The following is a 20,228-nucleotide window of genomic DNA, read 5'->3' as shown; positions in this document are numbered from 1 at the left end:
GGCAAAACAACCAACAGGGAGGGAACCCAGCCCCACCCATCAACAGTCAAGTGGATTAAGTTTTACGGAGCTCTGACCGCCACAGCAACAGTCAGCTCTACCCACCACCAGAGCCTCCCATCAAGCCTCTTAGATAGCCTCAACCACCAGAGGGCAGACAGCAGAAGCAAGAAAAACTACAATCCTGCAGCCTGTGGACCAAAAACCACAGTTACAGAAAGATAGACAAGATGAAAAGGCAGAGGGCTATGTACCAGATGAAGGAACAAGAAAAAACCCCAGAAAAACAACTAAATGAAGTGGAGATAGGCAACATTCCAGAAAAAGAATTCAGAATAATGATAGTGAAGATGATCCAGGACCTCGGAATAAGAATGGAGGCAAAGATTGAGAAGATGCAAGAAATGATTAACAAAGACCTAGAAGAATTAAAGAACAAACAAACAGAGATGACCAATACAATAACTGAAATGAAAACTACACTAGAAGGAATCAATAGCAGAATAACTGAGGCAGAAGAACGGATAAGTGACCTGGAAGACAGAATGGTGGAATTCACTGCTGCGGAACAGACTAAAGAAAAAAGAATGAAAAGAAATGAAGACAGCCTAAGAGACCTCTGGGACAACATTAAACGCAACAACATTCGCATTATAGGGGTCCCAGAAGGTGAAGAGAGAGAGAAAGGACCAGAGAAAATATTTGAAGAGATTATAGTCGAAAACTTCCCTAACATGGGAAAGGAAATAGCCACCCAAGTCCAGGAAGCGCAGAGAGTCCCATACAAGACAAACCCAAGGAGAAACACGCCGAGACACATAGTAATCAAAGTGGCAAAAATTAAAGACAAAGAAAAATTATTGAAAGCAGCAAGGGAAAAACGACAAATAACATACAAGGGAACTCCCATAAGGTTAACAGCGGATTTCTCAGCAGAAACTCTGCAAGCCAGAAGGGAGTGGCATGATATACTTAAAGTGATGAAAGGGAAGAACCTACAACCAAGATTACTCTACCCGGCAAGGATCTCATTTAGATTTGATGGAGAAATCAAAAGCTTTACAGACAAGCAAAAGCTAAGAGAATTCAGCACTACCAAACCAGCTCTACAACAAATGCTAAAGGAACTTCTCTAAGTGGGAAACACAAGAGAAGAAAAGGACCTACAAAAACAAACCCAAAACAATTACGAAAATGGTCATAGGAACATACATATCGATAATTACCTTAAACGTGAATGGATTAAATGCCCCAACCAAAAGACATAGACTGGCTGAATGGATACAAAAACAAGACCCATATATATGCTGTCTACAAGAGACCCACTTTAGACCTAGGGACACATACAGACTGAAAGTGAGGGGATGGAAAAAGATATTCCATGCAAATGGAAATCAAAAGAAAGCTGGAGTAGCTATACTCATATCAGATAAAATAGACTTTAAAATAAAGAATGTTACAAGAGACAAGGAAGGACACTACATAATGATCAAGGGATCAATCCAAGAAGAAAATATAACAATTATAAATATATATGCACCCAACATAGGAGCACCTCAATACATAAGGCAACTGCTAACAGCTATAAAAGAGGAAATTGACAGTAACACAATAATAGTGGGGGACTTTAACACCTCACTTACACCAATGGACAGATCATCCAAAATGAAAATAAATAAGGAAACAGAAGATTTAAATGACACAATAGACCAGACAGATTTAATTGATATATATAGGACATTCCATCCAAAAACAGCAGATTACACGTTCTTCTCAAGTGCGCACGGAACATTCTCCAGGATAGATCACATCTTGGGTCACAAATCAAGCCTCAGTAAATTTAAGAAAATTGAAATCATATCAAGCATCTTTTCTGACCAAAACGCTATGAGATTAGAAATGAATTACAGGGAAAAAAACGTAAAAAAGACAAACACGTGGAGGCTAAACAATACGTTACTAAATAACCAAGAGATCACTGAAGAAATCAAAGAGGAAATAAAAAAATACCTAGAGACAAATGACAATGAAAACACGACGACCCAAAACCTATGGGATGCAGCGAAAGCAGTTCTAAGAGGGAAGTTTTTTTTTTTTTTTTTTTTTTATTTTTTTTATTCACACACACACACTGTATTTTATTTTTACAAGACATAAATAGACTGACACCAAGCATTGTACATGGATGACCACAACAAAAGCAACAATGATTGCAATTACCAAACATGAAACACACTCATACTATGTCATAATATTGACATTCAGTCCAGTAATCCTAAGAGGGAAGTTTATAGCTATACAAGCCTACCTAAAGAAACAAGAAAAACCTCAAGTAAACAATCTAACCTTACACCTAAAGAAACTAGAGAAAGAAGAACAAACAAAACCCAAAGTTAGCAGAAGGAAAGAAATCATAAAGATCAGAGCAGAAATAAATGAAATAGAAACAAAGAAAACAATAGCAAAGATCAATAAAACTAAAAGTTGGTTCTTTGAGAAGATAAACAAAATTGATAAGCCATTAGCCAGACTCATCAAGAAAAAGAGGGAGAGGACTCAAATCAATAAAATCAGAAATGAAAAAGGAGAAGTTACAACAGACACCGCAGAAATACAAAGCATCCTAAGAGACTACTACAAGCAACTCTATGCCAATAAAATGGACAACCTGGAAGAAATGGACAAATTTTTAGAAAGGTATAACCTTCCAAGACTGAACCAGGAAGAAACAGAAAATATGAACAGACCAATCACAAGTAATGAAATTGAAACTGTGATTAAAAATCTTCCAACAAACAAAAGTCCAGGACCAGATGGCTTCACAGGTGAATTCTATCAAACATTTAGAGAAGAGCTAACACCTATCCTTCTCAAACTCTTCCAAAAAATTGCAGAGGAAGGAACACTCCCAAACTCATTCTATGAGGCCACCATCACCCTGATACCAAAACCAGACAAAGACACTACAAAAAAAGAAAATTACAGACCAATATCACTGATGAATATAGATGCAAAAATCCTCAACAAAATACTAGCAAACAGAATCCAACAACACATTAAACGGATCATACACCACGATCAAGTGGGATTTATCCCAGGGATGCAAGGATTCTTCAGTATACGCAAATCAATCAATGTGATACACCATATTAACAAATTGAAGAATAAAAACCATATGATCATCTCAATAGATGCAGAAAAAGCTTTTGACAAAATTCAACACCCATTTCTGATAAAAACTCTCAAGAAAGTGGGTGTAGAGGGAACCTACCTCAACATAATAAAGGCCATATATGACAAACCCACAGCAAACATCATTCTCAATGGTGAAAAACTGAAAGCATTTCCTCTAAGATCAGGAACGAGACAAGGATGTCCACTCTCACCACTATTATTCAACATAGTTCTGGAAGTCCTAGCCACGGCAATCAGAGAAGAAAAAGAAATAAAAGGAATACAAATTGGAAAAGAAGAAGTAAAACTGTCACTGTTTGCGGATGACATGATACTATACATAGAGAATCCTAAAACTGCCACCAGAAAACTGCTAGAGCTAATTAATGAATATGGTAAAGTTGCAGGATACAAAATTAATGCACAGAAATCTCTTGCATTCCTATACACTAATGATGAAAAATCTGAAAGAGAAATTATGGAAACACTCCCAGTTACCATTGCAACAAAAAGAATAAAATACCTAGGAATAAACCTACCTAGGGAGACAAAAGACCTGTATGCAGAAAACTATAAGACACTGATGAAAGAAATTAAAGATGATACCAACAGATGGAGAGATATGCCATGTTCTTGGATTGGAAGAATCAACATTGTGAAAATGAGTATACTACCCAAAGCAATCTACAGATTCAATGCAATCCCTATCAAATTACCAATGGCATTTTTTACGGAGCTAGAACAAATCATCTTAAAATTTGTATGGAGACACAAAAGACCCCGAATAGCCAAAGCAGTCTTGAGGCAAAAAAATGGAGCTGGAGGAATCAGACTCCCTGACTTCAGACTATACTACAAAGCTACAGTAATCAAGACAATATGGTACTGGCACAAAAACAGAAACAGAGATCAATGGAACAAGATAGAAAGCCCAGAGATTAACCCACGCACCTATGGTCAACTAATCTATGACAAAGGAGGCAAAGATATACAATGGAGAAAACACAGTCTCTTCAATAAGTGGTGCTGGGAAAACTGGACAGCTACATGTAAAAGAATGAAATTAGAATACTCCCTAACATCATACACAAAAATAAACTCAAAATGGATTAGAGACCTAAATATAAGACTGGACACTATAAAACTCTTAGAGGAAAACATAGGAAGAACACTCTGACATAAATCACAGCAAGATCTTTTTTGATCCACCTCCTAGAGTAATGGAAATAAAAACAAAAATAAACAAATGGGACCTAATGAAACTTCAAAGCTTTTGCACAGCAAAGGAAACCATAAACAAGACGAAAAGACAACCCTCAGAATGGGAGAAAACATTTGCAAACGAATCAACGGACAAAGGATTAATCTCCGAAATATATAAACAGCTCATTCAGCTCAATATTAAAGAAACAAACACCCCAATCCAAAAATGGGCAGAAGACCTGAATAGAAATTTCTCCAAAGAAGACATACAGACGGCCACGAAGCACATGAAAAGATGCTCAACATCACTAATTATTAGAGAAATGCAAATCAAAACTACAATGAGGTATCACCTCACTCCTGTTAGAATGCGCATCATCAGAAAATCTACAAACAACAAATGCTGGAGAGGGTGTGGAGAAAAGGGAACCCTCTTGCACTGTTGGTGGGAATGTAAATTGATACAGCCACTATGGAGAACAATATGGAGGTTCCTTAAAAAACTAAAAATAGAATTACCATATGACCCAGAAATCCCACTACTGGGCATATACCCAGAGAAAACTGTAATTCAAAAAGACACATGCACCCGAATGTTCATTGCAGCACTGTTTACAATAGCCAGGTCATGGAAGCAACCTAAATGCCCATCAACAGACGAATGGATAAAGAAGATGTGGTACATATATACAATGGAATACTACTCAGCCATAAAAAGGAACGAAATTGAGTCATTTGTTGAGAAGTGGATGGATCTAGAGACTGTCATACAGAGTGAAGTAAGTCAGAAAGAGAAAAACAAATATCGTATATTAATGCATGTATGTGGAACCTAGAAAAATGGTACAGATGAGCCGGTTTGCAGGGCAGAAGTTGAGACACAGATGTAGAGAATGGACATATGGACACCAAGGGGGGAAAACTGCGGTGGGGTGGGGATGGTGGTGTGCTGAATTGGGCGATTGGGATTGACATGTATACACTGATGTGTATAAAATTGATGCCTAATAAGAACCTGCAGTATATAAAAAAAAACAAACAAAACAACTAATACTAAACTTTCATTGGGTTATTTGTATGGAAATATGTTAATATAAATGTTTCAGACATTACATGAAATTTCTAAAAATCTTATATTTGTATTTGTGTGGAAATATGTATGGAAATATGTTAATATAAATGTTTCAGACATTATATGAAATTTCTAAAAATCTTATATTTGTATTTGTATGGAAATATGTATGGAAATATGTTAATATAAATGTTTCAGACATTACATGAAATTTCTAAAAATCTTATATGTTCTGGTATAATGTTATAAGTAATAATCTTAGTTATTACTTTAAAATGTATATCTCAGAAATAACTAATTTTCTTGTCAACTGCATTATTATGAACTTTCATCAAATCTTTAACAGTGGTCATTTTTAAGTCTTTTGTCATTTACAGACAGTTCTGGGTGTACTCTGATGCTTTTGCAAATATGTTCCTATAAAAGGCTTTCATCTTCAAGAAATTCATGGAAAAGACTCTGACAAGTACAGGTTTCTGGTAACTGACTGTACTGCTGAACTGAATGAATAAGCATTTTCAGAACTCTAATGAAAAACTGATGAACTCATAAAAGTGCTAACAAAAGATCAAGATGAAAAAAAAAATCAATTGCATGGGACTGAGTGAACTGATGAGGATGAGTATAATTTTTGTGACTTTCTGTCTGAATTAAAAAAAAAAAATCCCACAAGGACTCAGAGGCAAAGAATATACAAATCAATTTTCACTGCAAAGTAAAGGAGCTGTTACAGTGGAGGATTGCTGGACTGAATGTCAATATTATGACATAGTATGAGTGTGTTTCATGTTTGGTAATGGCAATCATTGTTGCTTTTGTTGTGGTCATCCATGTACAATGCTTGGTGTCAGTCTATTTATCTCTTGTAAAAATAAAATACAGTGTGTGTGTGTGAAAAAAAAAATAAAAAAAAAAAACACAAATGCAAGGATACGATTATTAAGACTTTCAAGACAGCGACTGCAGAGCATTAAACTCCAACCTTGGGATACCCCTGAGCAAGGGACCCTGTGTGACTGCATAGGTTGCACAACTTGAAGCTGGCTCTGCCTATAGATTAAAAAAAATTTAAGAGCCTCCTCAATTAATTGCAACATATGAATTTTAACTGAGGCCTGATTTGAACAACCAAGCTGGATAGACCACAGGGGTAATTTGAATACCCACTGGATTTTTGATATTAAGATGTACTGTTAATTCTTTAGGTATTGTAATTGTACTCTGTTTGTGTTTAATAAAAGAAGAGTTCTTATATTGATATTTAGAGATACATACTAAATATTTACAGATGAAATAGCAGGATGGCTGGGATTTGCCTTAAAATAATCTGAGGGAGGGACTAGTGGGTAAGGGCATGGATGAAAAAAATGATTGGCCAGAAGTGGAAAATAGTTGAAGCTGGCTGTTGTGTAGGAGAGTTCATCACAATAGTCTCTATATAGTCACGTACTCTTTTTTTTTAATTAAAAAAAATATTATTATCATTCTTTAAAAAAAAAAAAAAAATAAAAGAATTGTGCCCCTCATTCTGAGAGAACTACCTACAAGATTACTGGAAATATACAAGAATACTAATTCTACCAGCAGCAGAGTATATGAAGAGAGGGACAATAGCCAAAGAAACTTCTCAGGAAAATAAATTTTGTGCCCATTGTGCCTAGGAATGAAAAACCATAAAAGCAAAGAGAGGCAGAAATATAATTATAATTCTACGAAACTTTATCAACATTGAGGCCACATAACAGGACATTATGGTATGGATGGACGCAAGATCTCTGAGGAAACAGACACTATTTCTAAACTTAAAAAAAAAAAACAATAGCAGTCCCTTTTCTCCATTCTAAAATTACAATATGAATTCTAGGCAATCCACTCTTACACCTACTCTTCTTTAGAGTACTGGTTCTCAACTGGGTCAGTTTTGCCTCTTAAAAAGCATTAGTTGATGTCTGGAGACATTTTGGGTTGTCACAACTTGGGGGTAAAGGGTTCTACTGGCATCTAGTGAGCAGAGAGACCAAAGATGCTGCTAAATATGCTACAATGCACAGAACACTCCCCACAACAAAGAATTATTCAACCCCAAATGTCATTAACACCAAAGCTGACAGACTCTGCTTTAGAGTAGCATGTGATCAAAAACTTAGTATCATATAATTGATAGGCATACATCATCTTTGGAAGAACATATAAGAAACTAATAAGAGTGATTGTCTCTGGGGAGGGGAGCTAAAGATTTGGGGGAAAAGAAGAGTGGTAGGGAGATTTAGTTTTTAAATATACACCCTTTTGTGCCTTCTGAATTCTGTACTACACGTACATGTTACCTATTCAAAAACAATAAAAAATAACCAAAAATTAGTGTGGCTCAAGACTACGATCTCAAAAGACTACCTTCAATTCATGAAACATTACCAAAAAGAAAACAAAAAGAACAGGACCTATGTTGTAGAATGAATCCTGAATTAAGAGTTAAGAAAATCCAGGTTTTGTCACTCCAAACTGTGGAACAAAGTCTACTGCTAAACCCGGAGGGTGTCTCCTCATATGCAGAATGGGAGGATGATGCGCCTTACTCAATGTGCGCAGAACTGTGAAGATCAAGTGAAATAATGCAGGTGAAATATTCTATAAACTATTTAAGAGCCATACAAATACACTGTAATTATTATTATTTTAAGATCCTGGTATCATGAAAGAACAAAACTAGAAATTATAAATGAGACCCTTTAACATTATTCCCTTCCTAAATTAGACATCTTTTCCAATATCACTGGGGCTTTAGCAATTGTTCCTGTTAACTGAACTGAAATCTTCAATTTATGCTGCAAGAGGCTAAGCAACTCAAGGGAAAGGTCTTATGATGAGCTATACAAACTGTAGGTGATCAATACTTATTTGATGATTTTTATGCTTATGATTAAGGTTAAGAAAAAAACTTTTTCCTGAGTCATTCAATTTGCTACAAAATAAGTAGAGGTGAGGAATTTTGGCTCTGTTAAACCTCAACAATAATTCTCTGATTGGCTCTCTTAATAGAGAGAGGACAGCGAAAAACATTCATCAATACAAAACATGTATAGTTTAAACACCAACTCTCTTGCCTAACAGCTGGGCCATGTGGGCACAAGCCAAAGAGCTAGGTCTCTTACTCATGAAATTACTGAGTCATGAAAACAACACTTTCAGTATTCATGTCTTTGAATGTCAAGGACAGCCAATATGTAGGAGCTGCTAGCAAAAATGATTAATGATAATGATGCTGTAAAGTTCTCTAGTTTTAGCAATTCTGAGCTGAAATAAACGAGCACAAGGACAGAATGAGTGAGGCATCAGTCACTGGAAAAGAAAAAGGAAACTGGAGGCGTCTTACGTGATATACTTGTTATAGAGGATGAACGCATGTTCAATGTTGCCTTCCTCAGAGTAAACAGATGCCATTCGGATAATCTCCACTCCAGAGCGGAAGTACCGACGGGGTGGAATGTCTTCGTTTATCTCCACTGCGCTACCCATCTGGGAGAGAGCCCTCACCCGGTCTTCGGGTGGGAGGCTCACATCTCCATGGTCAGACATCAGGACCAAGAAGTTCTGAAACAGAAAAAAAAAAAGATGGCATCAACACCAAGGCCCCCATCAGCCGAGCACAGCCTAGTACACTGTGTTTTTCCCACAAACCTCTACCTTACAAAGAAATTAAGAGAAAAATACCACATGCTGTAGCTCATATCAAATAAGGTCTCTTTCCCACAAGAAGCCTGAGACCCTCAAGGAAGCCTATATCACAAGGACGAACGGATTGGCAGACTCAAAAACCCATAATCCCTGCACCATAATTAGGTGGTACAAAGAGTATAACTATAATGAGCCACGAGGGGTTCAATTCTCTCTTCATGCTAATCATTCCATGTCATTAGGTAGTCCTGCCCTTGGCATCATAAAAACAGGGACAGTATCTTATATTTTTTCCATTATCTGTCCTCCCAGCTACCCACTTCCATCCACCCCAGTACCTGGCAGAGTATACTCAATCAACTTTCATGATGGTAACTGACTTCAAGCTGATCATTTAACCTGAGGGTAACTGACTTGAGCATACGGTTAGTTAGAGGAAATGGTGTGGGAATGAATGCTCATAATCCTAACTCTGCTCATGAAACCACTATTCCAGTCAATCTACAACATCATTCACCATTTCAGGGCAAGGAATTTAGATCTAGAAAACAATTTATTCAAATCTATCTTCAAAGACTAAGTACTCTTTGAATAACAAAAGGACACAAAGGTAACTTGAAATGCAAAAAACAAACCAACAAAAAACCCTGGAAGTTTTCCCTCCTTGGGTCTCAGACTGCAGTCATTCTATAATCTTTCTTGATATTGTTGCCGTTAGAATCAGACTCCAACTTCCAATCAGATGTCACTCTATGATCATTTCCAAAAAGATTCTGGTAATTGGATACATACTGAATTACGCACATCCTAACCAGCATGCTGTAAAATATACAAGCTACAGTAGATTTTGGAATTCAAGGCCCTGTGTCAACTGGCCTCATTTTGTCCTTTCAATCTTAAACCTTACTCATTCCCAACAGAGATCTTTTGCTTCAGTCAGGATTCTTATCTGCCCAGAAATCCTGACATTTCAGTTTCATTTGTCTATCCACTGTTTTTGTTTTCCATTCCAACCCCTCCCTCAGAGATGGTCTTCTCCGGGCCAATTCTATCTCTAGGTCACACTTCCTCCACCAACCTTCTTCTCAAACACCCTAATAGTACAAAAGTTGTGGGGACTACCAGGGATGTAGAGGTATTCCGTCTCCTGTGCGAGCTTTTTTAGGGGCTCAGAAAGCTACTAGCAAATCTAAAAACTCCCCAAATTGTCTAATTAATAAACTCAGGGCAAAGCCCATCAAAGCTAACTGAAGCATAGCAAGCTTGTTGCTCTTCAGTCCCTCTCGGTAGAGGATCTTTTGGTAGAGAATGGAACCCCCTCCCGAGGCCACGAACTGGTGCCCAGAGCTCCAAGGCTCAGCCACACTCCAGGGAGGAGATGCAGTATCCGTAAATAAGTGGGGAAGGTGGCGTAAAGAACCGAGGGGGAAAAATGAGGAGGCGAAAGGAAGTAGCAGGAATGAGCGAAGGGGGCGTATACAGTGGAGAGGGACCTCCTGACAACCGCGTGAGGCCCCCTTCTCGAAGGCACTCAAGCCCAAGTTGTCAACACCCGGCAAAATCAGCCAAGGTTTTCGGGTCTTTTGCGTGCGGTAGGAGGGGACGTGCTGGGCCCGGCTGGGGACCAGAGCCGTCAGGGGCCTCGCGCGCGGCAGGCCGGGCAGGGGGCGCGGGGAGAAGGCTGAGGGCCCCACACTCACGGTGGCCGCTCCCCGCCAGAGTCCGACCACGCTCAGCGGCCCGGCCCCACCATACTCCCGGGACCCTTCCCCACCTGTCCCCGCGGACGACACTCGGCGCTTCCGGAAACGTCACATCCGGCGCCCACCCCGCCCCCTCCCTCTGGTCTATCGGTTAATTCTCAAGAACTTAGGGCAAGGGGCGGCGACTGGTGGGCGGGGCTAGAGCTGCCACCTGCGGAAAAACCCACCAATGAGGAGAGAGCGGGGCGGCGGCCACTTTGGTAAAACAAAACCAACGGGGAAGAAAGGGGAAACAAATAGTTAAAGGACCCAATGACCAAGCTAACTTTTATTTTTAGGTTAGCGCAGTAGATGTCTGCGCTAACCTAAAATGTCTGCACTAACCATCGATGCATTCCACCATGTGAAAGGCTACACAAGTTGTAATACAACATCCCTTAGAAAAGCTTAGAAAGTATGGAATCAGATAAAATCTATTACACAAATCATACATTTATTGGAATTAGACTGGCAACTTTCATGCTTACCCCATACCTTCATGTCCTTCACATTTGTGAGATATGTTAAATGATTATGTCAGTCCTAAAAAGCTACCTTGTCCCAGTTCTCTGGAGAAAACTGTATGAGCTTTATCAGAATTGATTGGGTGTTGAACACTATCCCACCAGCCTATCAATGCCCTATATATACTACTAAGTCATTGGAAAACCAGGAGATGAGCTGTGTTTTTACTTTTATTTTTATTGCTAAATACATATCCTCGGGTCTTCTCTATGTGGAAATTTGCTTTCTCTGAGTTTCCATTCCCTTATTTTTAAGAAATTACTCAAGTCTCAGCTCTTGATTTCACCTTAATTTTGTTCATTGCCACATTCAGAAACTCAATGTCCAGTTCTGTTTTAAATCTTTGTGGCCAGAGAGGTAGGTCACATTAGACTCATTGGCTGTTAAGGTCCATCCTTGTTAGTGGCAAGGTTTCCAGAGGAAGAGTATTTGGGGAGCAATCATTCTAGTGGTTTCCACTAGTAGGATCTAAAAGTAAATTTCATTTTGTAAACTTTAGCACACCACTTTAGCCCCTCACGTTCTTTTTTGAATACTGGTTAAATCATTAATTTTTTTAAGCATATGTTACAAAAAATTTTACCCGTAAATTTGAAAAGCATATCTTCTACAACTATTTCCTTTTCAAACTGAACGCCTTTCAAAGCTTCATTAAGAAAAGACTTCATCAGCTTGTTACTAGAAATTTCTCTCTATGTTTTCATGGATTAACTGATTCTCTTGATGGGGTTACCATCACATAAGAAGCAGGTGCACATTTGTTTTAGTTTAGCAATATTAGTTCTTGGTCATCATAATATTCATTAAATGTTTTAATATTTAAAGCTGTTTCAATTTCTAGTCTGAATTTTGTTAAATATTACATTTGAATTTGTCCCTGCTTCAGTGTATAGTATTCAGCTTTATAAATTTTAAAAAATATTAGTAGACCAAAGAACAAAGTTTAATATTTAAGATTGTCTAGAAATACTATATCAATATACATTTGTTCTTGACCACTATATAATACCAATGAATTTGCTTGCTTTGGACCACTGCAAAATTGTCAAGTACTTTTCTATTTATCTACACATACTATTTCATAAATGGGTGTGCTTAACAAGTACTAAACGCTTTAAAACTGAAATAGAAACCCATTTGCTTTGGAGTCTGATTGTATTACCCAGTAATTGAATTGCTTTGTCCTACTGCTGTCCAGAAGAATACCCACAATTTCTTTAAACTCTAAAAATAGTTGCTATAATAAAAAAGATCTTCTGCCTCATTGTCTTATTAACTTAAAATTTTGAATCTTATGAAAGAACTACTATTTTGATTTTGAGTAGGATTTTCCTGCCAGATAGCCCCTCTATCACACCCACATAAATCCAACATTCAAGGAGGGATTGCTGATCTGAAAACCTGGCTAAACTTACCAGGGTTTCTAAATCAGGGAAAAGAAAGCTCGTTCTGAAAATTTCAGTTTGTTTATGTTACTTTCTACACAAAATTGTTGGCCTGAGGTATTAGACCACTGTGTTTTGCCTAGCAAAGGACATAAGACTAACTTTTTAATGTCACAACGCCAATAAAATTGTATTGAAAATGAGTGTTTAATCTCTAAGGGTCACTGTGCAAAGCAATGGGGACAAAAATATATGTATGACACATGTGTATATTATAAATGCATGGAAATTATGTTCCTTTTCAGTTGGAGTTGGAATTACCTTATGAAGAAGTTGTTCCTTGGGAAGGCTACAGTAAAACTAGTAACATAGAGGTGAATCTGAGGTTTGGGGCTCCACCTGCAGTTTGTTTTGAAGAATACTGTCTCCTGTCACCAAAAAAATATCTAGTTGGGAAAATGAGGTTTTGGGGGTTTTTTTTGTTTGTTTTTATTTTTTAACGTCTTTATTGGAGTATAATTGCTTTACAATGGTGTGTTAGTTTCTGCTTTATAACAAAGTGAATCAGTTACACATATACATATGTTCCCATATCTCTTCCCCCTTGCGTCTCCCTCCCTCCCACCCTCCCTATCCCACCCCTCTAGGTGGGCACAAAGCACCGAGCTGATCTCCCTGTGCTATGCAGTTGCTTCCCACTAGCTACCTATTTTACATTTGGTAGTGTAAATATATCCATGCCACTCTCTCACTTTGTCACAGCTTACCCTTCCCCCTCCCCATATCCTCAAGTCCATTCTCTAGTAGGTCTGTGTCTTTATTCCTGTCTTGCCACTAGGTTCTTCATGACCTTTTTTTTTTCCCCTTAGATTCCATATATATGTGTTAGCATACTGTATTTGTTTTTCTCTTTCTGACTTACTTCACTCTGTATGACAGACTCTGACTCCATCCACCTCACTACAAATAACTCCATTTCGTTTCTTTTTATGGCTGAGTAATATTCCATTGTATATATGTGCCACATCTTCTTTATCCATTCATCTGATGATGGACACTTAGATTGCTTCCATGTCCTGGCTACTGTAAATAGAGCTGCAATGAACATTTTGGTACATGACTCTTTTGGAATTATGGTTTTCTCAGGGTATATGCCCTGTAGTGGGATTGCTGGGTCATATGGTAGTTCTATTTTTAGTTTTTTAAGGAACCTCCATACTGTACTCCATAGTGGCTGTATCAATTTACATTCCCACCAACAGTGCAAGAGTGTTCCGTTTTCTCCACACCCTCTCCAGCATTTATTGTTTCTAGATTTTTTGATGATGGCCATTCTGACCAGCGTGAGATGATATCTCATTGTAGTTTTGATTTGCATTTCTCTAATGATTAATGATGTTGAGCATTCTTTCATGTGTTTGTTGGCAACCTGTATATCTTCTTTGGAGAAATGTCTATTTAGGTCTTCTGCCCATTTTTGGATTGGGTTGTTTATTTTTTTGTTATTGAGCTGCATGAGCTGCTTGTAAATTTTGGAGATTAATCCTTTGTCAGTTGTTTCGTTTGCAAATATTTTCTCCCATTCTGATGGTTGTCTTTTCGTCTTGCTTATGGTTTCCTTTGCTGTGCAAAAGCTTTGAAGTTTCATTAGGTCCCATTTGTTTATTTGTGTTTTTATTTCCATTTCTCAAGGAGCTGGGTCAAAAAGGATCTTGCTGTGATTTATGTCATAGAGTGTTCTGCCTATGTTTTCCTCTAAGAGTTTGATAGTGTCTGGCTTACATTTAGGTCTTCAATCCATTTTGAGTTTATTTTGTGTATGGTGTATGGTATGTGTCTTTTCTCCACTGTATATGCTTGCCTCCTTTATCAAAGATAAGGTGACCATATGTGTGTGGGTTTATCTCTGGGCTTTCTATCCTGTTCCACTGATCTACGTTTCTGTTTTTGTGCCAGTACCGTGCTGTCTTGATTACTGTAGCTTTGTAGTATAGTCTGAAGTCAGGGAGCCTGATTCCTCCAGCTCCATTTTTCTTTCTCAAGATTGCTTTGGCTATTCAAGATCTTTTGTGTTTCCATACAAATTGTGAAATTTTTTGTTCTAGTTCTGTGAAAAATGCCAGTGGTAGTTTGATAGGGATTGCATTGAATCTGTAGATTGCTTTAGGTAATAGAGTCATTTTCACAATGTTGATTCTTCCAATCCAAGAACATGGTATATCTCTCCATCTATTTGTATCATCTTTAATTTCTTTCATCAGTGTTGTATAATTTTCTGCATACAGATCTTTTGTCTCCTTAGGTAGGTTTATTCCTAGATATTTTATTCTTTTTGTTGCAATGGTAAATGGGAGTGTTTTCTTAATTTCACTTTCAGGTTTTTCATCATTAGTGTATAGGAATGCAAGAGATTTCTGTACATTAATTTTGTATCCTGCTACTTTACCAAATTCATTGATTAGCTCTAGGAGTTTTCTGGTAGCATCTTTAGGATTCTCTATGTATAGTATCATATCATCTGCAAACAGTGACAGCTTTACTTCTTCTTTTCCTATTTGGATTCCTTTTATTTCTTTTTCTTCTCTGATTGCTGTGGCTAAAACTTCCAAAACTATGTTGAATAATAGTGGTGAGAGTGGGCAACCTTGTCTTTTTCCTGATCTCAGTGGAAATGGTTTCAGTTTTCACCATTGAGGACGATGTTGGCTGTGGGTTTGTCATATATGGCCTTTATTATGTTGAGGAAAGTTCCCTCTATGCCTACTTTCTGCAGGGCTTTTATCATAAATGGGTGTTGAATTTTGTCAAAAGCTTTCTCTGCATCTATTGAGATGATCATATGGTTTTTCTCCTTCAATTTGTTAATATGGTGTATCACGTTGATTGATTTGCGTATATTGAAGAATCCTTGCATTCCTGGAATAAACCCCACGTGATCATGGTGTATGATCCTTTTAATGTGCTGTTGGATTCTGTTTGCTAGTATTTTGTTGAGGATTTTTGCATCTATGTTCATCAGTGATATTGGCCTGTAGTTTTCTTTCTTTGTGACATCTTTGTCTGGTTTTGGTATCAGGGTGATGGTGGCCTCGTAGAATGATTTGGGGAGTGGTCCTCCCTCTGCAATATTTTGGAAGAGTTTGAGAAGGACAGGTGTTAGCTGTTCTCTGTATGTTTGATAGAATTCTCCTGTGAAGCCATCTGGTCCTGGGCTTTTGTGTGTTGGAAGATTGTTAATCACAGTTTCAATTTCAGTGCTTGTGATTGGTCTATTCATATTTTCTATTTCTTCCTGGTTCAGTCTCAGCAGGTTGTGCATTTCTAAGAATTTGTCCATTTCTTCCAGGTTGTCCATTTTATTGGCATAGAATTGCTTGTAGTAATCTCTCATGATTCTTTGTATTTCTGCAGTGTCAGTTGTTACTTCTCCTTTTTTCATTTCTAATTCTATTGATTTGAGTTTTCTCCCTTTTTTTCTTGATGAGTCTGGCTAATGGTTTATTAATTTTGTTTATCTTCTCAAAGAACCAGCTTTTAGTTTTATTGATCTTTGCTATTGTTTCCTTCATTTCTTTTTCATTTATTTCTGATCTGATCTTTATGATTTCTTTCCTTCTGCTAACTTTGGGGTTTTTTGTTCTTCTTTCTCTAATTGCTTTAGGTGCAAGGTTAGGTTGTTTATACGAGGTGTTTCCTGTTTCTTGAGGTAGGCTTGTATTGCTATAAACTTCCCTCTTAGAACTGCTTTTGCTGCATCCCATAGGTTTTGGATCATAGTGTCTCCATTGTCATTTGTTTCTAGGTATTTTTTGATTTCCTCTTTGATTTCTTCAGTGATCACTTCATTATTAAGTAGTGTATTGGGTAGCCTCCATGTGTTTGTATTTTTTACAGATCTTTTCCTGTAACTGATATCTAGTCTCATAGCGTTGTGGTCGGAAAAGATACTTGATATGATTTCAATTTTCTTAAATTTACCAAGGTTTGATTTGTGACCCAAGATATGATCTATCCTGGAGAATGTTCCATGAGCACTTGAGAAAAATGTGTATTCTGTTGTTTTTGGGTGGAATGTCCTATAAATATCAGTTAAGTCAATCTTGTTCGATGTGTCATTTAAATCTTGTGTTTCCTTATTTATTTTCATTTTGGATGATCTGTCCATTGGTGAAAGTGGGGTGTTAAAGTCCCCTACTATGATTGTGTTACTCTCGATTTCCCCTTTTATGGCTGTTAGTATTTGCCTTACGTATTGAGGTGCTCCTATGTTGGGTGCATAAATATTTACAATTGTTATATCTTCTTCTTGAATCGATCCCTTGATCATTATATAGTGTCCTTCTTTGTCTCTTGTAATAGTCTTTTTTTTAAAGTCATTTTGTCTCATATGAGAATTGCTACTCCTGCTTTCTTTTGATTTCCATTTGCATGGAATATCTTTTTCCATCCCCTCACTTTCAGTCTGTATGTGTCCCTAGGTCTGAAGTGGGTCTCTTGTAGACAGCATATATACGGGTCTTGTTTTTGTATCCATTCAGCCAGTCTGTGTCTTTTGGTTGGAGCATTTAATCCATTTACATTTAAGGGAATTATTGATATTTATGTTCCTATTCCCATTTTCTTAAATGTTTTGGGTTTGTTATTGTAGGTGTTTTCCTTCTCTTGTGTTTCTTGCCTAGAGAAGTTCCTTTAGCATTTGTTGTAAAGCTGGTTTGGTGGTGCTGAATTCTCTTGACTTTTGCTTGTCTGTAAAGGTTTTAATTTCTCCATCAAATCTGAATGAGATCCTTGCTGGGTAGAGTAATCTTGGTTGTAGGTTTTTCTCCTTCATCACTTTAAGTATATCCTACCACTCCCTTCTGGCTTGCAGAGTTTCTGCTGAAAGATCAGCTGTTAACCTTATGGGGATTCCCTTGTGTGTTATTTGTTGTTTTTCCCTTGCTGCTTTTAATATGTTTTCTTTATATTTAATTTTTGATAGTTTGATTAATATGTGTCTTGGCATGTTTCTCCTTGGATTTATCCTGTATGGGACTCTCTGTGCTTCCAGGACTTGGTTAACTTTTTCCTTTCCCATATTAGGGAAGTTTTCAAGTATAATCTCTTCAAATATTTTCTCAGTCCCTTTCTTTTTCTCTTTTTCTTCTGGGACCCCTATAATTCGAATGTTAGTGCATTTAATGTTGTCCCAGACGTCTCTGAGACTGTCCTCAGTTCTTTTCATTCTTTATTCTTTATTCTGCTCTGCAGTAGTTATTTCCACCATTTTATCTTCCAGGTCACTTATCCGTTCTTCTGCCTCAGTTATTCTGCTATTGATCCCTTCTAGAGTATTTTTAACTTCATTTATTGCATTGTTCATTGTTGCTTGGTTCCTCTTTAGTTCTTCTACATCCTTGTTAAATGTTTCTTGCATTTTCTCTATCCTATTTCCAAGATTTTGGGTCATCTTTACTATCATTATTCTGAATTCTTTTTCAGGTAGACTGCCTACTTCCTCTTCATTTGTTAGGTGTGGTGGGTTTTTACCTTGCTCCTTCATCTGCTGTGTGTTTTTCTGTCTTCTCATTTTGCTTACCTTACTGTGTTTGGGGTCTCCTTTCCACAGGATGCAGGTTCATAGTTCCTGTTATTTCTGGTATCTGTCCACAGTGGCTAAGGTTGGTTCAGTGGGCTGTGTAGGCTTCCTGGTGGAGGGGACTAGTGCCTGTGTTCTGGTGGATGAGGCTGGATCTTGTCTTTCTGGTGGGCAGGTCCACGTCTGGTGGTGTGTTTTGGGGTGTCTGTGTCCTTATTATGATTTTAGGCAGCCTCTCTGCTAATGGATGGGGCTGTGTTCCTGTCTTGCTAGTTGTTTGGCATACGGTGTCCAGCACTGTAGCTTGCTGGTCATTGAGTGAAGCTGGGTCTTGGTGTTGAGATGGAGATCTCTGGGAGATTTTCGCTGTTTGGTATTACGTGGAGCTGGGAGGTCTCTTGTGGACCAGTGTCCTGAAGTTGGCTCTCCCACCTCAGAGGCACAACCCTGATGCCTGTCTGAAGCACCAAGAGACTTTCATCCACACGGCTCTTATAGAGCTTACCTTCTGGTGTGGTGAGACAAACAATAAAAAGTAAACATAGTCTGTTAGAAGGAGGTCGGTGCTGGGTAGTTTTCCTGTTCCTCTCTTGCTCTCCAGACCTGTGCTGTCCAAAATGCTGGCCACAAGTCACCTGTGCACCTTTTTTCTTTCCTCAGTGCTTCGTCTCGTTTCACTTGCTCATAGGGTGCCACGTGCAGAGGCCTCGCAGCCAGCGCTTCAGACCAGAGTTCCTCTTGTGAAACGGCTGCGCCCGACACTCTGTTTTGTTTTTTAAAGATATATCATGCGAGCACAATATTTATTTATTTATTTATTTATTTATTTATTTATTGGCTGCACTGGTTCTTCGTTGTGGTGCGCGGGCTTCTCTAGGTGTGATGCCTCGGCTCCAGAGCATGTGGGCTCAGTAGTTGAGGGGGTTTAGTTGCTCCGCAGCATGTGGGATCTTAGTTCCCTGACCAGGGATCGAACCTGTGTCCCCTGCATTGGAAGGCAGATTCTTAACCACTGGACCACCAGGGAAGTCCCAGGAAAATGAGTCTTTTATGTATGCTTGTAAAGGTTTTAAATGTGTGTGTATTATTACAATTAATGCTTAAATTTGTACATAAGCAGTCAATTTTATTTTAGACGTATTTTCTTCCTTTGTTACCTGCTAGTTAGCTGTGAGTTATATGATTTATTCCTAATAGCTGAGAGCCTTTCTTTTTAGGTAAGAGTGCCATTCTCAAGGTTGAAAATTTCAACAAGAGTTAAATGAGAAAAGAAACTTTAAGACTATTTGAGTTGTACAGTTTGGGTTGAGGGATTTTATCATTTTATATTTGGTTTACATATTTATTTGCAAAAATATTGCCGTATGACTAACCACTATAACTTTGATTGCAAGATAAAGAATTGCATACCGCTGTATTTATACTCCTTGAAAAACATTCATTCATTCATTCATTTATTCAATCAACAACTATTTATTGAGTACCTACTTTGTGCCAAACACTGTTCAAGGCATTGGGCATATATTAGCCAACAAAACAGACAAAAAAACCCACAACTCTGCCCTCAAGGATCTTATATTCTAGTAATGGGTGAGGGAATGATGGATTACAAGGAATTATGTGATAAATAAGTAAATTACATAGTATATTAGAAGATTCTAAATACCATGGGAGAAGTGGGCTCTGTAAAGGGAATCAGATTGAAGGAAAGGAGAAGTGCAGGGGGGCAGTTGTAATTTCAGATAGTGTAGTCAGGTAAACCCTCATTGGAAAGATTTGAGTAAAGATTTGGAGGTAACAGCAGGCAGGGAACGGCAAGTACAAAGGTCCTGAGCCAGGAGCTTTCTGGTGTATTTAAGGACCAGCAAGGGCTG

The 20,228-nt window shown here is 37.9% G+C and overlaps 1 protein-coding gene across 3 annotated transcripts in view; it reads right to left on the bottom strand.

The window, feature by feature from the left end:
- LOC118905699 (STAM binding protein) overlaps positions 1–10,951 on the bottom strand; it is a 47,351-nt gene extending 36,400 nt beyond the window's left edge. For 2 of the 3 annotated variants that reach the window (XM_036872419.1, XM_036872416.1), the window contains exons 1-2: positions 10,825–10,906; positions 8,823–9,040 (exon numbers count right to left, since the gene is read on the bottom strand). In XM_036872419.1, coding sequence (XP_036728314.1) covers positions 8,823–9,025 — 203 coding nt within the window. In that variant the 5' untranslated portion in view covers positions 9,026–9,040; positions 10,825–10,906. Of the gene's footprint in view, positions 1–8,822; positions 9,041–10,824 lie in introns of all 3 variants that reach the window. The other variant, XM_036872417.1, reaches the window with a different exon arrangement.
- Between the last annotated feature and the right edge of the window lie 9,277 nt (positions 10,952–20,228).

The sequence above is a fragment of the Balaenoptera musculus genome, chromosome 13 (assembly GCF_009873245.2).
Source record: "Balaenoptera musculus isolate JJ_BM4_2016_0621 chromosome 13, mBalMus1.pri.v3, whole genome shotgun sequence".
Taxonomy (NCBI): domain Eukaryota; kingdom Metazoa; phylum Chordata; class Mammalia; order Artiodactyla; family Balaenopteridae; genus Balaenoptera; species Balaenoptera musculus.
Note: the sequence above shows the minus strand (reverse complement) of the source record. Positions and strands in the feature narration are given on the sequence as shown.